The sequence below is a fragment of the Echiichthys vipera genome (assembly GCF_963691815.1).
Source record: "Echiichthys vipera genome assembly, chromosome: 21".
NCBI classification, from domain to species: Eukaryota; Metazoa; Chordata; class Actinopteri; order Perciformes; family Trachinidae; genus Echiichthys; species Echiichthys vipera.
In genome coordinates this window covers 21202092-21225845 of record NC_139846.1, presented here as the reverse complement: position 1 = coordinate 21225845, position 23754 = coordinate 21202092, and the positions used below count along the sequence as shown (strand labels likewise).

General features: G+C 45.0%; 1 protein-coding gene across 2 annotated transcripts in view; it reads right to left on the bottom strand.

Moving 5' to 3' along the window:
- nrp1a (neuropilin 1a) overlaps positions 1-23754 on the bottom strand; it is a 62540-nt gene that overhangs the window by 25193 nt on the left and 13593 nt on the right. For both annotated transcript variants that reach the window (XM_083935967.1, XM_083935968.1), the window contains exons 4-7: positions 16845-17026; positions 9286-9513; positions 6530-6685; positions 3053-3219 (exon numbers count right to left, since the gene is read on the bottom strand). In XM_083935967.1, coding sequence (XP_083792093.1) covers positions 3053-3219; positions 6530-6685; positions 9286-9513; positions 16845-17026 — 733 coding nt within the window. The remainder of the gene's footprint in view (positions 1-3052; positions 3220-6529; positions 6686-9285; positions 9514-16844; positions 17027-23754) is intronic.

Below are 23754 nucleotides of genomic sequence, written 5' to 3'. Positions count from 1 at the left end.
GAAGTCCGTCAGTGAATGGTTGATTAAGATCACATGCAGGAGATAAAGAAGCGTATTGCGCAAACAAACACTGATATGCTTCTCATATTTAGTGATAAAACTAAAGGGACTTACTAACTCTTCTTAGGATTTAACAATTTAGCCTATCAGAATAATATAGTGGCTGATAAATACATTAATCCCTAAGAGTTAATTAAGGAATGTAACATCCTGGCAAGAAGATTATGGAAGGAGCCATTACAGCTAAAATTTAGATATGGAGAGCAAAATCAACTCAAGCTAGTGTATGGGATAACCTACTGTATACTGCCATTATGAGATGCTCAATAAAGAGGCTTTCAGGTATTGACAGTTGGTTTCTCTCCAAGACAGTGTAAATTATTCATGTTGTGTGTATGTGCGATCAATGGCAGCTGCCTGACAGAGGTTTTAGGTTTTATTGCATCATTCAGAGTCTGCGGTGACTCTCCGTGACCATCAGATCCTTTCTCAGACATATTTGACAAAGCCATTCCACACTATGTCAGCTTCTTTGCAATTTCCCCTGTCACGGCCCACAGAGGAACCGTCAGTTTTCAGGCCATAAACATTTACCTTCCCCTCAGTGACGGATGTGTTGTGCACAGTGCGCAGTGTTATGTGTCATTCTTGTTTTCCTAGTGGAGCCAGTCTGAGTTCATAAAGCAAGAATCAGGCAGTAAGCTGGATAGTCCGGGGGTTTACCTATTTTTTACTTCAACCTGCTACAGAGACCCCCCGCCGCTCATCCTCTTAAGCTTCAAAGACATTCATGGCTCACACAGGCAGAGAATACGCAGAAATCTCCCTCAACCTTGATATAGATCTTTAGAATTTTCAAAAGGAGATAAGGGAAGGAGCGAGGAGTGAAAAGGAAAAGATCTGAAAGGAACAAATGAAATGAAGGCCAGTTTTGAAGGATTATTGCCTCGTTTTTTACTCCCTCCTCAAGCCGCAAACCCCCTCAAAAGACATCTGTCCATCTCTGTGTACACCAAAGGGCTGATTAATGGCCTGGCTAACCCAGCACTCAATGCTGAACCACACCACACCAATCTAATTACCCAGAGAAGAGCACACAGTCTCTAGCATCTTGCCCTCCTTCTCTTCATGCATTAGAATGAGGCAACATTAAAATGGATGACAAATCTGGATTATGTTCAGCAAAAAAAGAAGCAAGCAGAGCGAAGGAAAATGCCCAGGAATCAAAAGGCCGCCTGTCATGAATAATAAGAACTGTCTGCCTCAAACTGCAGTCGGGGAATGATAATGAAATAAATAATGAATTGATTACTATGCATCTGACGGCGCACTGAGATGATTTGTACGTGCCGCGAGGGGGCCTGAGCTTGTTGCAGCACCACGGACAGGCTTAATGAAAGAGGAATGAAGAATTCTACTTTTTTAATACCACTTGTGATAATTGGGCTTCTGCTCAGAGTGCTCAGCACAAGTGCATCTCACTTCTTCAAAAACATAAATTATGTGGCAACCACAGACTTGGCTCTTCCGCTGCGTTTGAAATGAGAAATTAGAAGAGCCCTATTCATTCAGTGTTTTGATCTGGTTAGCATTGGGAAATCAGCATGCCCATTAGAGCACATCCCCTTGAAAATCCATTTTTTTACTGCCAAATCAAATCCTCAATATGATCAATACTATAGCAGGGGAAGTCTAGAGTGGCAACAAATCATTGGGATCACTTGTAATTTCCACTGACAAAACAGCAAACCAGGGTAGAGAAGCCTTTAAGATTATTCCGGTACCCTTACTACACATACTACACATCTGACTATGATCTGTCCAACTACTAAAGGAAATGGTAGGGGAGGCCATGTTTCTCCCTGATCCACTCAGATACACGCTGGGCCTCTCTGCAGGACAATATGGACCCGGCCAGACCCACACATGAATGAGAGACTGCACTCAAAACCGCACACATACATCTCAAAGGCTGATTAAATTAGTCTGAGGGAGCAACAGGGGCCCTCAGGACAATATTTTCATTGCAATAATAAAGGAATAGCTTGCTTATGGCCTCCCCAAGCAAATATTTGGCTTTGGGTCAGCTCTATTAGTCATCCCCTGAGGAATATGTGGGGGCCAAACTTTTCAGCGATGAAGCAAAGACCGTAGAACAACAGTAGAAAAAGAAAATCCGTCTGGGCATTTACAAGGCCAGGAGGCCTTCGGTTAATAAATCAAACATGCTCCAAATGCATCAAGGTAGTGCCACTGTGTCACAGGAGGGTTTGTGCTGTGAGTGGACTTGGGATATGTGACTTATCCCCATCTGGGGATGGAGGAACTAAATCCTTAATCTGTCCACATAAAGTTCCCCCGGTGGGTGATGATCGCTTTGTGCAGATAAGCCGACAGACAGGAAAATATGACTGCCTTTGTGTGTGTGTGTGTGTGTGTGAGAGTGAGTGAGTAAGTGAGCGAGTGAGTGAGTCAGTCAGTGAATGAGTGAGTGAGTGAGAGAGAGAGAGAGAGAGAGAGAGAGAGAGAGAGGCTTGGCAGGATGCCTGGACTAAATTCCAGCATCCCCGGAGGCTGCGACAGTTATCAAGGAAAGGGGAAGTGATCAGGTAGGACAGGAAGACATAAGGAGAGAAAAGACACAGACAGATAGGTAGACAGTGACAGAGAGGGTGGACACAGGCAATTTTTGTGAGGCGTGGACTCAACCACCCGGAGGTCCATCAGGACGGCTGACATTCATCATCAAAATTGTTGGGTCTCGTCATGGAGACAGTGCACCTCCAGAGACTGAAGGACAAACACTCCTACTGTGTTCAAGCCGGCAGTAGTCACTTCTTATACTGCATACACACTCAGACTCTGACTCAGCTCCAATAACATACAGCAGGCAGCTGGCGAATTGTTCTATACTACCATGGTTTATTCTTCAGACGTTCTCTACCACTCTTCTCAGTTAGTTAAACTACATTTATTATAATTTTCTGTGATATTTGAATCTAATAACACTCCTAAAAATAACCTCTCTGTGGTAAAAGAAATAATGTGGTACCTGTATCCACTCTTTGTTTGAGTCCTCTGCTGGCGTCCATGCATTTTCATAGTAGTTGAGCCTGGAGCGCTCTGGGGACCAGCTGGGGTTGTACTGGGATGAAGCCATGATTTGGTCCGATGTTATCTCTCCCGATTCCATTCCCAAAGGGTCGCTACAGTCAAAGTCTGAGGGGAACAAAAAAAGGAGAGTAAAAGATGTTGAATCCTGAGCATTGAAAGCCCCAGAATGAACCCAGCGTGTGCTTTCAGTGTCCCCCAGAATCAGAGCTCATCTCTGGGGAGGAGGACACCGCACGACAGGCACTCAGCGTTGCTGGCCGGAAAAGAACAGCACATCAGCAACGCCTCAGTAAATCCTTTCTGTTTCTCTCTCTTTAGTTTCTAATGGAAGTCGGATGGAAGTGTTTCACATTAGGACGTAAAAATGTCTCATAAAACATTCAGTGCTGGCTAAGATTACGCCAGTATTAGCCGTTAAAGTGACTTTCATCTCAGTTATTTTGACCACTGACTGTGGGCAGTTTATCGGTCTTGCACCCACAGTGGCTATTTTTCTCAACTTGGTCTCTTGGGGGAGTTTAGGTGTGTTTAGTATCTGTACTTTGGGGCCATATATCACATTCAATGGCCCGCCCGCCCATAGTAGAAGGTGGCTTTCCTTGTTTGTGTTGACGTGGGGCAGCCGCTTTGAGGCATCCTGGGCTCCATGACTAAAGACAAAGCTGGGTCAGCTTCTCTTTAACCCCTGGAGGTCAGACATGCTGACAGCGCTGTGGACAGAGCTGAAGCAACGGTTGGAACAAACAATATGACCTTTTGATCTAGGCAGGAGTCGTATAATGCAGTGATCCTCAACCAGGGGTACTTGCACCCTAGAGGATCTCTGTAGTTGCCAGAGGGTACATAGGGCTATTGGAGATCAGCTCAAGTAATTTGAAGAAAATAGAAATTAGGATTTGATTCAAATATATATAGGCTATACTATTAATATTAAGTCAACTGTAATGCCTTAACACTACACGTTACAGTTATAAGAATGTCTAAACTAGTTAACAAGCAAGCACATATGTAGGTAGCTAAAAGTAACAAATAAATGGTTGAAATCAATAGCTAAAGGTACTGCCTCAACAGTTCAAATGATTAGCTTAAAGTAACGTTAAAGGATAAATGGCTGAAAGAGTTAGCTTAAAGTAACATCACTGAACAAATGGTCGACATAGTTAGCTATACTTAAAGTAGTATTAGCCTAGTTGGCTAGTAGTAGTACAATTATTGACCAAACCAACCACAATATTGACAATTGATGCAAAAATGTGTTAGCATTGAGTAACGATGAAGGGGTATTTGACTTTATCCGACAGGGATATGGGGGTAGGCCCTACCTCAGACCTGGGGAACCACTGGTATAATTTCACCACAACATAAAGGTATATAAAGGCACACTTTCACACATTCAGGAGGAGCATTATTCTTCTTATTGTTTATTCACTTATTTTTCACCTGATGGTGAAGTTGATCTAAAAGCACCTCAACAATGTTTCACACTGTTAACCCTTAAGTCACAAGCCTGCTTCTTTAAATGCAAGGCTCCTACTGCCATGGACATACGGTCCTTTGCACAAAAATGCAGTCCTGTGCTTGTGTGACAGTTATATAGACACACACACACACAGACAAACTCAGGGGGCACAGGACGAGGAGCAGTGTGGCTGCTGCCTATGAGCTAACACAGATGGTCTCCCCATCTGCCACACTGCTAACACACCTCAGTCACTGGGTCAGCGTGTGTGTTTGTACTTTACAGTGTCAACGGGCGGTTACGTATGTGTGTGTGCTCATGCATTTAAGTGTGTCGGAGTCACAGTGTGAGGCGGAGAACACTGTCTCACACCTCTTCACCCCCATCGTCAGTTCTGTTTGAGAAGACTGTCCGTTCCAAAAGTTCGTAAAACTTTTGTCAAACTCTTCCGACACAAAAAATTGGGTAAAAAACTGGATCATGGTCAACGAAAAACACAAAGAGGTGTTTGTATGCTGCAAAGGGTGGTATCTGATCATGTGGGTTACAGACCGATGCAGGGCTGATAGCTGAGAAGATAGCAAGGGTGGTGGTTAGATGGGTGGAGAGGGTGATTGGACAGAATGAGAGCATGAGAAATGGGGTAAGAAGAAGACAAGGCCTCCTTTCATCACCTTATCATCTCCCATCAGTAGCTTTCAGCTCAAGTGTACCCTTCCCCTTGCCATGCTGAGGCGAGAAAATCCACCGTGTATTATGCATAAGGGGATTATGAATGATTTACGTGGTACAAGGCTGGAAGAGTGCAGACAAAGTTTGGAGATTTTTTTTCCTATCTTGGAAGAGTCTCAGTCGGTGATGTAAGACCAGGCAACTCATGCAAATTAAGGTATTTACTGATCAAGGGTCAGATATTTCACCATGCCTCCTAATGGTGAATGTGAAAAGTTGATTTACGTAATCTGATCCCAGATTTGTGATTAAAGCGACTCAAGTAACTCGGAGGAAACTGAAAAGAAATGACATCAGCAGTCATCGCTGTGCTCATTATTGTGAGCTTGGTTTGTTGTGTGTGTGTGTGTGTGTGTGTGTGTGTGTGTGTGTGTGTGTGTGTGTGTGTGTGTACTCAGCGCCTGTCTTCCCTCTGGGGAGGACAAAACCCTTTTTGGAGACGATTAGTAGATTTGCTGAATGTCATCCATCTCTATTGCTATTCAAGGACTGACTGTGTGTTTGGGGTGGTCTAGCCTCTGGACAGATTTATGACTTCTACCAGCGCTCGTCTTCCTTAATGAAATGTTTAGTCGGAACGCTTTGCAAAATGGGGTCAGGGGGTCAAGCCCTGTGATGACGATGCTGCATGAAAAAGCCCTAGGGTTGTGGTTACTGGTGAGGAAGCTGCCTTTTGGAGCCTGTCTGGGCTCACAATGTGTAAACGTAGGTCTTGTAAACCATGGGTGGCACAGACTTGTACCCTGTAAATAATTACCCAAATGAAGAAGCAGGAGGTGTTTATTTAATAACTCTTAAGCTCTGTTAAACGTGTGGAAATGTGTCATAATAGGACCATGTGTGGCTTCAGTTGCAGACATCCGCTTCTTACGTGTAGTTGGATTCAGGGGGTTATTTTTTTGCCCTCAAATTCTCATGCACATCCCCAGTTTCAATGCACGTCCATCAAATACAGATTTTCCTCCACTGAACAAATCTCCCTGGATGGTGATTTCCATTTGATTTTTTTTCTTGGCCTAAGTTTTCGGCCTCCCTTTCATTACCATCCGTCTGATTTTCAGTGTTTTAATGCCAGCACACTGTAGCTGCCTGATCCATACCGGAAACCCAATTCGTTCTATGCACGTTCATAGATGGTTGGGATGGTTATACAATAATCTTGAATGGTTAGGTTCATTTGGATCTTCTTTGGGATCAGGTTTCTGGTATGATAGTGACACTCACCCTCTGGAACGGTCCTTTCAATGACAGTGAAGTTGGCTGAAAAGCCCTCTTTAGCGATGGCGCTGTCAGTGTTGATTGTCAATGCCAGGATGCCTGTGTAGGAGATGATCCTGCCTGGGGTGTTCTGCCCACAGTACCTCCCGATGTATGGACCGACTGGAGAGAGAAAGCAGAGAAAAGAACATCATTACTCTGGGTCTGACTTGGGCTAACTCAATATTTGTTTGCGTACCACAGTCATGTCACACATGGGTTTAACTACCAACTCCCCCGTGGAGGTGTGAGAACTAGTGTGTCAGTGAGGTATGGCACCGGCTGTGTTTTTTTTTCTAGCAGACCCCATAAAAACGCTTGAGAAAAGACTCACAACATTCCTGCTTGCCTGTCGTACACAAAAAGAGAAAAGCAGAGGGACCTGTAGTGTGGGCAGGTCACGGTCTCTGTCTATTTGCTGGCAGTAAATTCCTTTTGCCGACTTGAGGCGGACAACATCGTGGCTGAGTGGGTTTTTTTGAAGGAGACTGAGTAGAGACAATGGGAAGGCATTGGAAGACAGAGAGCAATCAAATCACAAGAGGGACATGTTCCACTGAGCAGACTGAGAGGAACAGGGAAGCAGGAGGGAATGAAAATGGTGGGCTGAAGGAGGAGGAACGTTAGGGGGAGACAGACAGCGGAGAAACATGGGGAAACAGTGACGGGGGAACGAGGGAGGAAGCGGGAGAGCAGGAGAGCACAATGACCTTGCCCTATGTCTCTGATGTGTGCTGATCCATGCACATGTGTGAGTGTGTGTTCGTATTGGTGTGTAGGGACCTGCAGCTTATCTGTGATTAGTAATGCTTTGATCAGTGGCGAGTGAAAGTCACTGTGGCCTTGCGTCATCCAAAACATGCCACTTCCAGCCCAGCTCTTCTACGAAAGGCAAAGGTCAGACCATGGGGACTTATGGGGCAGGGGTGTGATGGCTCAGATTAATCTTCATAACCCAGGTGCCTGGTGTATGTGCGTGAGAATCCGTGTGTGCTTTTAAACCCGCTAAGGCCTAGGCTGAACATAAAAATGCCATCTCCCGGATTATCTGCATGACTCCCCAGCGCTATGAAATTTTAAAGCGCCTCGCTATGAATGCTGCATCCTCTCCATTCCTCAGGGAAGAGGGACGAGGGAGTGGGGGCTGTTCTTCCACAGCACCTGTCCAGTGAGGTGTGATCACCCCGCCGCTTCACGCAGGCCTGAATTCGTCTCCCATCTCTGCACACCCCGACAGCTTGCAGGGCTCGAGCTTTCTGTGCTAATGCACTATCGATCCTACAGGCACCACAGGAGCCACCTGGCAAGAGCCGACGCTATTTTATTCCCATGGCTTATTTTCATACAAGGCTGTCTGTCACATACAACAACACTTGAAGGGTGTGATTCCATGTCAGTCTGAAGTGAGTGTCCAGTTCCTGCCCTGAATAGCCTCGCTATTCAACAAAAGATTCTGAGGTCTTATTCTTCTTCTTTTGTGTCGCAAAGTCGAAAGTAGCACAGGTGACCTTTCTACTCCAGACCCCGGAGGTACCTTTGTTGTAAAAATATGTATTAAAAGGTGTTAATAATGTGACATATTCTCAGCCATCCAAGCCTTTGCAGGTCTCCTTAATCAACACACATTTTGAAAATGAAACCCACCTTTAGGAGAGAACATATACATGAGTAGTTGAAGATCTTTGTGGAATCACAGGTCAACTTCGCTCAGATCAAAGCGACAACGAGAATGAGAACTTCAGGTAAAACTCACTTGAAAATGCGCCAGGATTTACACTTCAACCTTATCACTTGGAACGCCGCATCAGAGAATACCGATGTGCAGCGGGTTGGATGCTATTAGATCGAATTCTTTCAATTTTCAGCCACTGATGGGTGAGATAAGCTTTCATCTCATCTGCACCCATGTTGGAATAGCCAGGAGAAAAACTGGTAACTTCAAGAGGTGATTTTCCTCGCTGAGTTCAAAGTCTCATCTCGGGCCATGGAGGCATTGCTTTGAACAGTGCAGGCCGACTCTCACCTCCTGATTTTTTAGATGGGTTTGAGATTGCTATTTTCTGGCAATATTTTATAGTGTGTGTGAATCTACGCCTTTGCTCAACCCTGCGATCAGGCGATGTTGGCTCTCAGGAGCAAGTTGTTTCCTGCACATTGTGTTTTCTTTGCATCAGAAAAGCAACAACGTAAATACCACAGCCTAGTTTAGACCTTGAATTTCCCAAATGTACAGCCACAAACAAATCAATGTAGCCTGTGACAGAAAACGGAAGGGAGGGAGGCACTTGTAATCAGAAAGTAATTGGCATTGATGACAATGAAGAAGTGGTCAGAGACAAGATCACATAGATGTGCATCTTGTCAGTAATGCGTTCATGTCTGTGTGCAATGCTGGCTCCTAAAAAGGTGAGCAGAGATGTCGCAATAGCATCAGTTATAGCACAACTTGAGAGCATTTCTTTATTGAAAGAAGAGCAAAGAACTGTACTAAAAGCTCTTCTCCTGACTGGCTTCAGAAAAGACTCTAATGGACAGATGGTTGGTCCAATTACTTGCCAGGTATCTTTTGAAAGTGTCTGTCCTCACAAAAAGAGTTTCCAATGACAGCTTTTCGGATGGCTCTGTGTACGACACCATCTGACACGTCAGGTTAGTTTCCCGGGAGATTAAGAAATGAAACGGCACACAATAGTAATTCCAACAAACAGCTCGGTCTTGCTCACCTCCAGGGAAACCATCCCAGATTTCCAGTCTGTCGTAGCGGCAGAAAACACCAGTAGGGGGCGTCGGGTCGGGCTCCAGCTCGAAGCTCTCAAACTCCAAAATGATCTCGGACATCTTGGGGGCGAAGATCATGAAAGTGCAGTCCAGGTTGTTGGGGTATTTCTCTGGGAAACCGGGCGACTTTATGACACCACTGTTGGAGGTGAAGTTCCTGGAGCATTCGGGACCTGAAGGGAGGAAACAAGATGGGAAGTGAGAAGATGATACGAAACAGGGACAAAGGAAGGGGTGTGGATGATTCTTTTGAAAGACTGCTGGTTAAGTGATCTGTTTCGGGTGGCTTTGTGTGGTGGGTATTGAGAGGCTCTGCCTCCCAGCTGGTCTATTGAGCGGAGGACAGTTTACGGCCCAGGGACGAGAGACCACCTTGATAGATCTTCTATTCACTAGAGGCTACATCTGGGTCTCTCAACTCTCCTCTGTGTGCTTTTTTTTCATTCCCTCACAGGCAAAAACATCACACTTTTTCATTAGTGTGTTTGTGTGTCTGTGTGTGTGTGTGTGTGTGTGTGTGTGTGTGTGTGTGTGTGTGTGTGTGTGTGTGTGTGTGTGTGTGTGTGTGTGTGTGTGTGTATGCTAAATCCATAACCCATGAAACATCTGGACTGTGAGCGTAAACATTAGTGAAAGGCCTCAATCAACAGAAGCGTGGGACGATTTATAAACAGCTTGATTCATTGTGCAAAATCTGTCTTTCACACACTCACACACGCACACACACACACACGTAAACACACACACACACACACTCACACCCTCATCAGGACACGTCTGTGAAACATATGAGAGGTGCTAAAGCAAAATTACAGCGTCAGTGATGGAAGGCTAAGGCAATGATCGTGTATACATACACACACACACACACACACACACACACACACACACACACACACACACACACACACACACACACACACACACACACACACACACACACACACACACACACACACACACACACACACACACACACACACACACACACACACACACACACACACACACACACACACACACATTTTAACACAAGGGCAAGTCACAATATTTATTCACAGCTCCCCCGAGAGCTGCCTCTCAGCTGATGAGGAGCATTTCCCATGTTAGCTACTTCTCAGAGCATCATGAGCACAAGATTATGATTTAAGAATGAGTGACATGTGGGAAAGAAAGCCTCTAACAGCTGGGGGGAATTTTTTAAGCGAGTGATAGAAAGAGACATTAAGACGTGTTCATGATGCATGCTCAAGCACTGGGCCAGATTGCTACAAGCCTGGTTTTCCACATACACATACAACTCAGGATAAAGAGGACGGCTGTCATCCAGGGCAATTATTTGGAAGCATTAGTGGAAGAAATGTGCACAGGATAATGTCATTTTCATGCTAGTCTGAAAGCTGGGGTGATGGGCACAGATGGGCACAGATGGGCACAGATGGGGCCGATCGAAACTAAAATTACAGGGAGTTATGGTTAGATAGAGCCGCCGTGCTACAGTCGTTGTAGCTTAAATAAATGTGGCAAACTGCTTTTTCCACCGTCACTCAAGCTTCTCACTGGGCCCCTAATTCAAGACCATCAGGACCTTTCAGCCTGTCCAACAGTAGAGTGAGTGAAGGCAGGGGGAGCCATGTTGATTTTCTCTTTACCCAAGTTGAAAGCCGTGGTGAGCGGCGTTTTGATTCTAAAGAGAGCTGACATTTAGTGCTGCCACTAATATGAGGTGGCTTTTCGAAAACAGTGGGCACCATTAATTTCACAGCTTCCTCTCGTCTTAACCCCTGGAAAATGGAGAGCGTCCGCCAAGGTGAGATGAACTGTCAGACTGTTTTGGGGGGGAAAAGACTACAGATGCAACCACTTCTTTGAAAAAGGCGCCTGTGTGTCCCTGAGTGTGTTAAACAGCTGCAGTGCAAGTGCAATTCATGTCAGTGTGTTGAATTTCCTGTGGATATTGGCTCAGATCTCTACTTTCAGTCCATTTCATCAGCCTCCATGATTGCCCTTATCTCAGCACAGCAGGTGACCAGAACAGATTCGGTCTTTGGGAATGATTCAATTTGAAAAGATATAAAAATCCAGGCAATAGAAAAACATAGTGCCTAGCATTCATTTAGTCTTACAATTTGCCGACATTTTATTTAAAGTTCCCTTATTGCTTAAATACTAATTCCCAGTATACTTTACAGATCTCACCATTAGACCTTCCTGTTTCTGCACTCTTTCTAAATCATCATGACTGAGGCCGAGCCAAGGACTCTCATCAGCTTTTGTGTGCCTGGCCGTGTTTATTACCCCTAAAAAAAAGGACAGAGCAAAGACATCACAAACAAATTGGCAGGAGAGAGAAGACAGAGGACTCTGGTCTGTCCCACCGTGGAGATAATCACCCAACAGATCTCTTTTATCTTGGGCTTCCACATGGGAGGGCTTCTGTGGGCCGCTCCCCTCGCGACACCCAGGATGCTTTGTGCTGATGTCTGCATGAGTGGCACTCGGGGATAGCAGTCACGCTTTTCTATGGCAGTGTCCATCCAATCGACGTGTCTTCATGCATTTGTGTTGACAAGGAGCTTCAGGAGACAAATATATCCCGTTGTCAGCCGCACGCTAACTCCCTGCCACTCTCTGTCTCTTCCTTGTTCTATAGCACTGTCGTAGGTGTCTTTCCTGGGGGATTTATCGCCTCAATAGGAAACAGAAAGGGTTTTGATCATATGAATGGTTTGACTCAAGGCTGACAGGGAATACATACTTAGATGGTCCCATTTCATCTGAGATGAAACAGTTTGGCCACAGCGCAGCCAAGTAGTCCAACCCCTGCTTTGAAACAAACAGCTGAATTTACGACAGGAAGTTGGGAGACAGAAAAATAAATAATCTTCAACGCACGCAACATTCACCGGCAACCTCCAACCGGGCGCTCAAACATTTACTGCCGGCAGTAATGGATTCCTTTAACTAGTGTTTATATTGAGCCCTTCTCCTATGGACGGGGGAGTAAACAAATGTCACTCTGACTCGCTTGCTGAGTGATTCGGGTTTGCTTAACAGGACATGTCGTATCCGACAAAATGATATTTAATGGAGATCTGATTTCAATCTTTGCAAGTGTAGGAGCTTGATATAAATCTTAAATAAATATGGTTTCAACATGAAGGGAGCAGGCCGCCTTTCCACTGTTAGTCTCCCAAATGACATGTCCTCTGTGTCTCTATTAGGCTGTTTCTTTAAGTGCTGAAAGCAGACCAGAGACTGGGCGTTAATCATTAGAACAACATTGCGCCAAAGAACAGGCGTCAAATGTGACAGCCTCTTGCTATTTTCATTTTAAAATCTGTCTCTCTGTTGTCCCACCAACCCCCACCTTCTCCCAAACACACACACACACACAAACACTTTTCTTTTTTCCATCCATTCATCTCGCACTCTCTCTCTCTCCTTGGTATGGGTTATTAGAGGCCGGAGCCATAGGGGCTGGAGGTGTTGTTCTTGGACTGCTAAGTAAATCACCACTGTTTATGTTCCATGTTGCTCTCTGGCGGATCATTAGCCCAGTTCACAACCCTCCACCCCCATTACTGCCCACCTCCCACTTCATACCTCCCCTCCCCTTCACTCTGTCCTTATGCCACACAGACAGAGGGGTTAATCGTCTGCAGTGAATTAACTCTTTCAACACTAAATAAAATATCACACAGAAGCCTGTGGAGTGTCAGTCATTGAAACACGGAAAGACAGGTTTAATTAACCTATACACACACACACACAAACACACACAGAGACACACACAGACACACACACACACCCTGAGGCACTGCACTACTAAAATGGTATTTTACGCGTTAATTTTGTGACGTTGCTTGTGGGATGACAAAGTGCTGGAGTTCATTGGTGGGGGTGGGGGGGGGGTTGGGGGGGGGGCAGTCTCCCTCCGGCTCCCCTTAAAGAGATTTGTTGTCTTAGGTTTCCATGAGGGCCGTGTGTATGTATGTGTAATGACAGTACGTCTCCATGCCAGATGTGACCTATGCCATCAAGGCGTGCCATCCATGAAAGCAGAACGTGCCCCCTATTAGGCCCCACCCAGCACACAAACACACACACACACACACACACACACTCACCTTGAAAGTGTTTTCACAGGTGTGTGCTCAGAGTAAAAGCTGCCCCTTGACAGTGACATGATAAACAGGGCTGTTGCGTGAAAAGACGGTGTTTTTTAGTGTACAGATGAATGTTATAGGCCTCCGTCCAGTAGACTTAGTCATTCTGGTGAGTAATCGTGAGGAGACGGAGATGTGTGTGTATGTGTGGGAGGAAGGCACTATCTCTACCTCCTTGCCCACTTCAACGGGCCCTCAGCCAGCATTGATGTGGCTCTAAGCTAACTCCGAGCTGTTAAAAGGAAACATATGTTGTGCATGTGTACTTACTGTAATAGGACGGATCTCTCCAGAAACACTAGAGGATTTTAAGTGAAATACTGTCAGATGACAGGATAAAAACAGCCCTCAGTCCTCTACAAAAGTGCCAGGACTTGGGTGGATATTATCCCCAACCTCATCTCGGTTCACTCTGATTTTTGTTCATACTGGTGGTTGTTTATCAAATCAAGGCCATGGGTTAACCAACCTTTTTATGCTCCATTTTATTACTGCCTTGAAGCTGAAGGCCTCCACAGGGACATACGCAAACACAACCAGCTTGCTAATCTTTGAGCTCCCCTCAGCGCAAATATTCCTCACACACCCATTTATCCCTCTTCTCTATCTCTTTCTTCACCGCCATCTCGCTCTTCCTGTCTCCTGCCAGACTTCAGCCAGTGGAGCGAGGCTGCCAATTTGCAGGCTATAAAATAAATTGCCCATGCTAATTAAGATGGTTGGATGGGATTGAGGAGTGGAGAGGGGAAGAGACTTATGTGGAAGCGGCCATAGAGAGCCGCACAACAACCTGTTTTCTTCCAATTAGACACTTTGCAGGCAACTGTTGATGAAAGCCAGGGCTACAAATGCCAGCATGTTGAAGTGTGTGTGAAAGTGTATTTACATAGTTTACAGCAAGTGGATAAGCCTGCACATGTGAACACACTTGTATAAGTTGGTGTATGATCCCTTAGGGGAGTACATGTTTACTTATGTTTGCCTTGTGGGTATATTTATCTTCCTTGTGACCTTTGCTTGAATGTAACCTCAGATGAAAGGCAGTACCATCCCTGAGGTTGACTTCCACTGATCTCCACGTCTATAATCACCGTGATAAACAGCCTACATTCTTTGCATTTCCCTTCATTGGCATGCACAAGTGCGAGCCTCCCATTCCTCCACCCGTTATCAGAGCATCTGTGTATCATCATTAACGTTACATGTGTTAGCCAACACAATGTTTTCCCAACTAATACCCTGCTTGTTGATAAGCTGTGCTAATCAGCTAGCTTTGAATTTCTCTCTCTCTCTCTGTCTCTCTCTGTCCCTCTCTCTCTCTCTCTCTCTCTCTCTCTCTCTCTCTCTCTCTCTCTCTCTCTCTACCTCCTCTCTCTCTCTCTCTCTCTCTCTTTCGATCTCTCTTTCACACCTTTGCACAGGCTTGTTAAAATAAGTGCTGCAGCGGCCGGGTTGGATTCTGACCTGCGGCCCTTTGCTGCAAGCTCCCTCGCTCTCTCTCTCTTTCTCCCATTTTCTCTCTCTCCCTCTCTCTCTGTTAATTGATCTCAGAGCCCTGTTCTTGGTGGCAGTAGTCAAAACACAGAGTAAATTCAAAGCATAACAAGGGTCTGGATCCACTGAGGGAGTGAAGGCACACCCATGGCGCTCGTCTCTGCAGGGGGATGGCGCTGGGTGCAAAACACCCAGACGAAAAGGCTCTCTACAGCGGTGCCCCTGCAGCCTCTTACCCCTGAAGCCCTGATTCCCCTTTGGATTACAAAAGCAAAAAAAACCCTACATATTCTCATCTAGCTCCAACTCGCTTGCCTAACTCTCTCTCTTCTATCCACACTAGCATCCCCATTTCTTGCTAGATCCATATATCCTCATATCTCATCGCCCAACGAGTGTGCTAGGCTATCGCCACTGGGCCCCTAACACACTTCATTTATAATCTGTACCGGCTAATAGATGAGACTGGGAAATACCAAGCTAATCATGGTAAGAATGTAGTGGATTTAACTGGCCTATCAGGGGGAAAGAGGGAGTGTGTGACAATGAGTTTGCGTATGTCGGGGTGGAGCGTCGCTTTGATCTCGTAAATGGAGCCACACTCCACCAGCTGCCCTGCCGTGACGGTGACACACACAAACCCAGAGACACAAACACAAAGACAAACACACACTAGCCTAGATTAAAAGGAAGGAGGGACATTCATCATGTCTCCGAGGTCACGGGGTGGGGGTGGGGTGGGGTCTCATAGACTGCTGCTAAGGTTAATTAATGAAAGTGGAGTCTGTAGCACCTGTCTGCCTACAAGTCACTCTCCAGATATGTGCTGTCCTCCTCCTCCTCCTCCTTCCAGTCCAAACAAAGGAAGGCAGCCAACCAACAGGAAATTCTTCCTCCTGGGATGTTGTGCTCTGATAAGATAGACATCCCCTGAGGATATCTGTGCTTTAGCATACATGATTCCCAAGTAAAAGTACCCAGAGGACTTATTTTAAGGTTTAACATTAAGGAAGGAACCTGCCACTGATTGGATATCCCTGCAGTGAAAGCATTTCCTTAATCCAGTTCAGTGGCTGAATTCACTTTCTCCACAAACCAGCTTGTCACTGGTTATAATGGCAGGTTGGTGCTCTTGCTGTGAATTGCCATCTGACACGTTTGTTGATCAATGCTTCGCAAATTACGCCCTTGCTTATTTTACAATCATTCACACCAGATAGAAACTGCTACAATTATGGAACATATGGGACTATGATTAGTTGGTTTTGAATGAACATATTGCTTGCCATATTGTGATTGCATAATTTGATGCTCTGTTGCCTCGACTAAATCACAAACAAAGCATGCAACTAGACGGAGGGGCTCTTCCTTGGCCCATTATCAGAATTACAGTGTCACAACTGAACCAATGTAGGTAGAAAGTGCTGCTAAAGTGCCCGTATAGTCATTTCTCAGCTGGAATTACCAATGACCTGGAAACACTGACCAATCAGAGCAGACTGGACTTTTCCAGGAGGGGATATTAAAGAGACAGGCGCTAAAATGGAGCATTTCAGACAGAGGGTGAATACAGGTATATTTAGATGGACAGGATGAGAAAAATAATGTTGATTGAACATCAAAGCATGTAAACATGTTGTAGTAGACCATAATATGGGACCTTTAAAGTCATAGCTGAGGTCAGGTGGCACGCCTAATTTGATGAAAACACATTAATTCTATAACATTACATTTAGCTGCTGTGCTTGTAGGTCTATATTGTAGATATTAAATCTGACATGTGAGGTTAAGTATAAAGTAGTTGGGATAAAGTGAAGCTGCAGCTGTGTCAGGCTACCCACCTGTCTTGAAGATCTCATATCGGATGGAGAAACCCGCTCCATGCGTCTCGTAGTCAGACACAAACTTGATGAAAAGCTGGTTTCCGGAGGAGACGACCGGAGAGGGAGCAATCTTCCCGCAGTACTTGCCCACTAGCTGACCACTCTCGTCCACACCATCCCGCACCTCCACATAGTCATACCTGATTAAGACAAAACAAAGGGAAGCAGCGTTACTTTAGAGTTGTTTTAGAAACCTTCTCTTCCTTCATGTTTGTTTTTCCTTTAGTTCTGTTCTTGCTCTGTCCTGTAGAGTGGATTACTTGACCACTCTTACTACGCTCAGGTTGTGCATGTACGAACACTTGCACACGTACACTTGCACACACACACACACACAAACACGCATAGCTTCACACTCAGAGGACGACATAAACACAGCATATTGTGCAGGTAATGTAGTGGAAATAAAACACTGTGTACTAATGAGGTCTCAGGTTAAAACTCAGAGAACAGGTGGGCAGGTTATGCTTTCATTATATCGAGCTGGCACACACACACACACACACACACACACACACACACACACACACACACACAAACAGCAGAGGTTTTGTGCTCCCAGCAGCACTAAGGTCGGGTTTACATAACTGCTGTGACTACTGAACTTCAGCTGAACAGTTGTCTATCTCCTGTTTAACCACTCGATAACACTGTGTGTGTGTGTGTGTGTGTGTGTGTGTGTGTGTGTGTGTGTGTGTGTGTGTGTGTGTGTGTGTGTGTGTGTGTGCCTCTTGTCTGAGAGAAAATGGGAACTGAAAGTCATTATATCTTGGCCTTTGGCTCAGGCTGGTGTCGAGAAAGAGCAGGTGTTAAAGCTGTTATAACATACACCCACACAAACATCACATTCAAATGGAATTTCAGACCCACGGCTATTGAAGGGAGCAGCCATTTAATTGAGTCGGTGCGGAGTTTAGGAGCAGAAGAGGAAAACAGCTTTTGAAATAAGACTGGAACAGGAGCCATGGCACACACGCACACAGAATCTGGCATGCAAAACTTAAGCTGGTAGAAGAGAAATTAGAGTGACTGGCCAACGAGGGTGGTCTAAACTGCCTCAGCGTGTATGTGTGCGTGTCTTTCAGGCATTTGTTAAATGCACTTGAGTGGTGTTTTTTTACTCTAGCGCCCGTATGTGTGTGTAAGTTTGCTTGATGGTTCAGATGACTTTTCCGTGCTGTGCTTTGACTGTGAGTGACGGAGCGAGCGTGGCTCCAAAAGCAGATCTGGGTTCAGGTTTCCACAGTTCCTAATTGCCCATAACGCCCGTTCACGCCAAGTTTTCGGCTCTGCAGGCCACTTATTGAAGATATTCCTGCCCGAACCCTGATGACCTGCTGGGACGGTCCTCCATCTTCATCAGAAACCAGTGAACCGGGGAAAAATATTTTACACACAGTAAATACAGAAATTCTGATGCATGTAAGTATAATGTGCAGCAGGTGGGCACATCCAGTCACCCACATGCTCTTTCCGTCTTTTCCTCCCTTCCTTAGAAAATGTGCCTTCTGGGCAAAGGGGCCTATTTTCATAGTTTTGCTTGATTCCCAAATTACTGTCAAAACATCACGCCTCCTTAGCGATTCTGAATTCACTTAATGCACGGGATTTCACACAAAAAGACGATTTACACTTTGAATGATGGCTCAGGGTGGGCTAAATCCCTCAGGTGGGGCCCCAACTTGTATCCACACGCACCCTTTGCCCCCTTTTCCTACAAAAATGGTTTCCATCACCTGCTTCTTATTTTTAAAAAGTAATAATAATCAAGCTACCAGAGGGGATTTGGGGAAGATGTCAAGGGAGTCAACTGTTATTTTTATGTGTAATATAAAAGCAAGCAGCAGGAGTCAGCTATTGAGAGAGAGAGACAGAGTGTAACTGAAGGTAGAGCTGGACAGGAGTGGCACTCCTTGAAATTGGGTCCCCTGAGGAGGTGCGGCGAGTGGATGGCTTCACTCGTCTTTCTGCTCGGATGGTGTGATCTGAGGTTATATGGAGCTGTCAACAAGCATCAAGTCCCCTTCTTCTTCGTCTTCTTCTTCTCCTTGTGCTTCTTCTCTACTTTATATATTCAGCGTCTCAGGTTAAAGGTTTGGAAAGAAAGCTGTCTATAAAAGCAATGACTGGCAGCAGGCCCTGATAGCCAGCCCTTTGCTTTTGAAACCTCTTTTCAGGATCCACCACATACAGGTATTTTGGCATTTCAAATCTCATCTAAAACTGTCTGGAAAGATCTGGTTTCCCCCACTTAGGTTCATCATATATCTGGAAATCGTTTAGAAGCTCAGTCCTCCCTTTTCTGTGTGAACTTTCCCTGCTCGACATGTTTGCGCTCTCTTCATTTCTCCATGTTTTGATTTCAGACTAGGTCTTCTTCGCCGGGCCACCAGCTGTGGCAACAGCCCAGCTCGACTTACACAAGCGCCACTTTGTTTCAGCTACTTTATCAGCTGCAGCACAGTAAAAAATACTAGCTCCACGTGGTGTTTACAATGTTATTCCCCACAGCGCTTTGTGGCTAAATTGCCTGAGTTACTCATTATTTTGTTTAAAGGGCAGATCAGTTTCTTTCTGTTGTAATGATGTCATCGTCTAGTTTAGTCACCATAGAATAGTTCTGATGAGATAATTTAAAGTTACAAAAGTTAAAGTTAAAGTAATTATCTTCTCTCCTCTCCTCTCCTCTCCTCTCCTCTCCTCTCCTCTCCTCTCCTCTCCTCCTTTTGGTTACCAGCTCTCAAAAGAGAGCATCAATCTTTCCGTAGCCCTGCTCTGTTCTACCAGCAGACTTATAATTCACCTCAGAGCCTCTGTTTCTGCTGCTATCTGCCCCCCTCCCACTCCACCGGGTAACTGGCAATGCTCAGCTTTTGGCAGACGCCTAAAAAATTGATGCTGAGATGCATCATTCAGATGAAGGAGAAGAAGAGAGCAAGCTGAAGTACAATTGACGGAGCTGAGCAAGCATTTGTGTTGTTTGTGTGTACAAATGAACGATGTATGTGTGAACATGCGTGTGTACATGCAGAGCATTGTGCATATTGTGTACAAAGGACTGTTTTTTTTATGTGTACATGAACAGATGCCAGTCAACCAATGTTTTCATTTTGCCTGTCCTCACAAACCTCTTGTTCACCATCCAAACAGGAGGAATCTTGTTATTTTCGTTTCTATTTCAACTCCCCACACCTCCAGAAAAGCTGTTTATTGCATTTTTACCCTGGCGCGTTATCATCAGCTCGGATGGCCCTCGTAAAAGCAGCTCAGCGGGAGAGAGGATGCAGATGGAAGAGAGAATACGTCCTGGGGGTACTCGCTGTGCTCTGTGCGAGGAAAGAAGGAAAGAGACCTCCTTCTCCAAAATGTCTCCATTTGTGCCCAAATGACTCCATGGGTTCTGCACGAGTGTGCCCACATGCTTTGCTCTGCTAACACAGATCCATCCAGGCCCTTATCATCTGGAAGACATTATGGAAAATGCTTGGCGGCTCTGAAAGGCTCTCCTGTTGCCAGCTGTGTTAAATGTAGTTCTATAATCCATTGCTCTAAACACCTGTGGGGACTCCCTTTTAGGGCTGAGAGTCCTTAGAAGAGACGCAGGGACAGTTAACAACCTCTATTTAGAATCATAAAAGAAGAACATGGCCTTCTTTTAAGCCTGGGATGGTGCCAAAGTTTTGGGGTCTTCCTTCCCTTCTAATTTAAACTTAGAAACCTCTCCTCAGGGGCCTGCTGTGCAGCGATCTTTTATGTATCACTCCTGTTGTTGTTCTTATTCCTCGTGACAGTACAATCCAGTTGAGCCATGCACCTATTTATCTGTCTAGTGTGCTTTGGGTGTGGGTGGGCCTGCCTGCACGCCACAACACACACAGACAAACACACACAGACAATTACATACACGCAGTGAGCTGCCTACCACAGTGCTAATAGTGAAAATGGTTTGCCAATCCAGAGGGGAAATTAAAGGGAAAAAAGAGTGGGGTAGGTGGGTGAGGGGAGGGTGAATGTAATTCTCAACGACCTTCGCTTCACCGACTCAAATGTATTAGCCTGCCTTCTTTCTTCAGGCACAGAGAGAAAGCAATCCGCTAGTGTCAAACGAGAACATTAGCCCTCCTTGCAAAGCCAAAGAGAAGGCGACAAACCACCGGCCTAACAATATAACAGTTATATTGCCTGAAGCTTTCCCATGGAAACAATCTGTCCCCCCTCTATAAATGTCTGCTTGATATGGTTCTATAAAAGCAATGCAATCTGAGGCAATGGAATAACGCTATGACAGACTGTATAAGCCTCGTACAATTGGTTAGATTTCTTAATCAGACCATTTATAAGCTCAAGCATGCTGTGGAAACCCCCAGAACAAGAGCCCTTTTCTTTGCTACTACTCCCTTTGGTTTAACTGTGTATAGAACAAAGTCCTTGCGCTTTTCTCTGGCATTTCTCTCTCTGCGGCTGTCACAGTATAACTTGCTATCGCACGAAAACATGTCACCTACAACATGTCAAAACATGTCTTGGGAACACAAGTGGAAAAGGCCTAAACAATAGATTTAGGACAGGTCTGTGGGGCCCAGGGGACTTAGCAGGAAAAAGGACTTTGTTATCAACTGTCAGAAAACTCCGGTAACCTCACGTGTTAAAGAGTCCCGGCTAACAAACTGTCACTTGGGGCACTGGAGAAACATCATTAACGTTTGTACAAAGGGGGGCACGAGACAAGCTGATCCGCCAACTTACTTTTTCCAAGCCTGGAGGGGACATACCTTGCTGAAAGAAAAATGCTCTCTCTTTCTTTACTTTCCTGCATGTGACATTCATTAACCCGCACTACAATAACAGGTTTTCTCTTTCTGTAATGACCCCTACATCAACTCGGCTGGACAGAAAAGGAAGTATAGAAGAAATGTGTCTGCATCTTAATACTCTCAGCTGAAAACATTAACCTAAATTGACCTGTGAACGTATTTATTGAAGGTCAAGATCCCGTCGTAGAAACAGAAGCTTGACCATGAAGAAAATCAGCAGATTTTTCCCCTGTCACCCTCTCCACTGATGTGTCTCCACTTCTGAATCCACAGAAAATTACTGTAGGAGTTGAAGGCTTCAGAACGTGGCAACCCACCCAGCGGGACAAACCACCAACCAATCAGAGCTGATGGGTTCAGAAGTGGTTCCTTGTCAGCGAGGGGAGAAGGGCATGATTGCTTTGCTCACCACCAGGCTGCCACATGGACGGAAGGAAGATAAAAATGATGGATGAAAAGATGGATATTCCCCACCCAGGCGGGCCCAGCTGCACCCCTTTCCACTGGTCTCTTTGGGTGTCACCCCCACAGGCTTATGCTCAGCTCGCTCCTATTTTTAGACATCGTGGCTTTGCGGTGGCCTCGGCCACACGTTTGTAAATCATATGCGCTTTCCTGAATGCAGATTATCATTAGCATTGATGAATTTAGCATGCCTCCATCCATTAGCTTTCCTAATTACAGTGTCGAGAGATCTGCTGTCGTCAACAATCAAATTAATGAATTTGGCCATTTAGACTCAATTACTGCAACACCCCCCTCCCTTTGCAACATGCACAATAATCCTTTATTTGGAGATACAAGCATAGACTGACGTAGGGAGAATTCTGCCCTAAGGGAATATCCTTTCTGCTCAGGGGGGGGGGGGGGCTAAAAACAAGCAGAATAAATGAAACTGACCACAAAAGCTCCTACTGTTAGCAGGCCTTGTAAACCCCCCCTCCTAGCTCACCTCACATGTAAGGCCTATTGGACTTTGAACCCCTGGCAGAGCTCAAGTATATTCAGCTGACTTGCTTTCTATTCCCATGGGCGACTGGGACATGCCTACAGGGCCAAAGCAGAGCCCTGAATATTTTCAGTCATGCTGTTATGCACACTTTGACCTTCTCTCCTTATTAACATTGCTATGCATGACAAATAGGTCACAATAACATGATTATAGAAATGTAAAGTAGTTTAAACAAAAGACTAGCTGTTACTAAGTCAATTGTCGTATGGGGCCTAACAATGCTGACTTCAAGATAAAATAATATGATTATTATTATATAAGTTCAAGGTAAATACTCAAAGTTATTTTCAATCAAAAATGCCTATATTTCACAACACTGATTGGTTTAAATCTGAATTTTTGGTTGTGATTGTCATCAATCTGCAGTGCATTGCAGATAGAGTTCAAGATTATACGAAAGCTGTAATAGCTGCAGTTGTGAGTAGGGTTGAGGGTTTTTTGTTGCAATCACACAATCTCGTTATCATGAATACAGTGAGAATGAGTAAGTACAATTAATTACAAAACTGCCCATGGCAAAATGGAAATACACATTTAGCACTTTTTCATCTTCGGAAATAAAATTGCTTAGCATACAGCAGTGCTCCGTATGCATCTTAGTGTGCAGATATGAATATTCACGTGTGAATTGATGCTTTTGCGAATTAATCCCTTTGGGTTTATTTCTAAGAAACACTTCATAGAAGTAAAGCAGGGCAGTAATGGCCTTATTATAGTGATTTTGAATGAGCACTATTATGCAACATGTCAGTTATACACCCATCGTGAAAAGGTTCAACACGTTAACAGAACAAAGGCAGAAACTCTGTGATATGACTTACAAAGGGCCAATAAAGAAACACAGGAAACTGGCATAAAAGTCTGAAAAACACAAGGAAAGAAAGCAAGCAGATAAGATAGAAAGGATGAATAGTCCTGTGTGTTTCCTCAAAGAGGGAAGCGAGAAAAAGGTGTGGGGTGGGGGACACTCCAGCCCATTTCTGGGGCCATTACAGGAGGGAATGGCTCCCATTTGTCCCACCTTGACATTTGAGAGGATCTC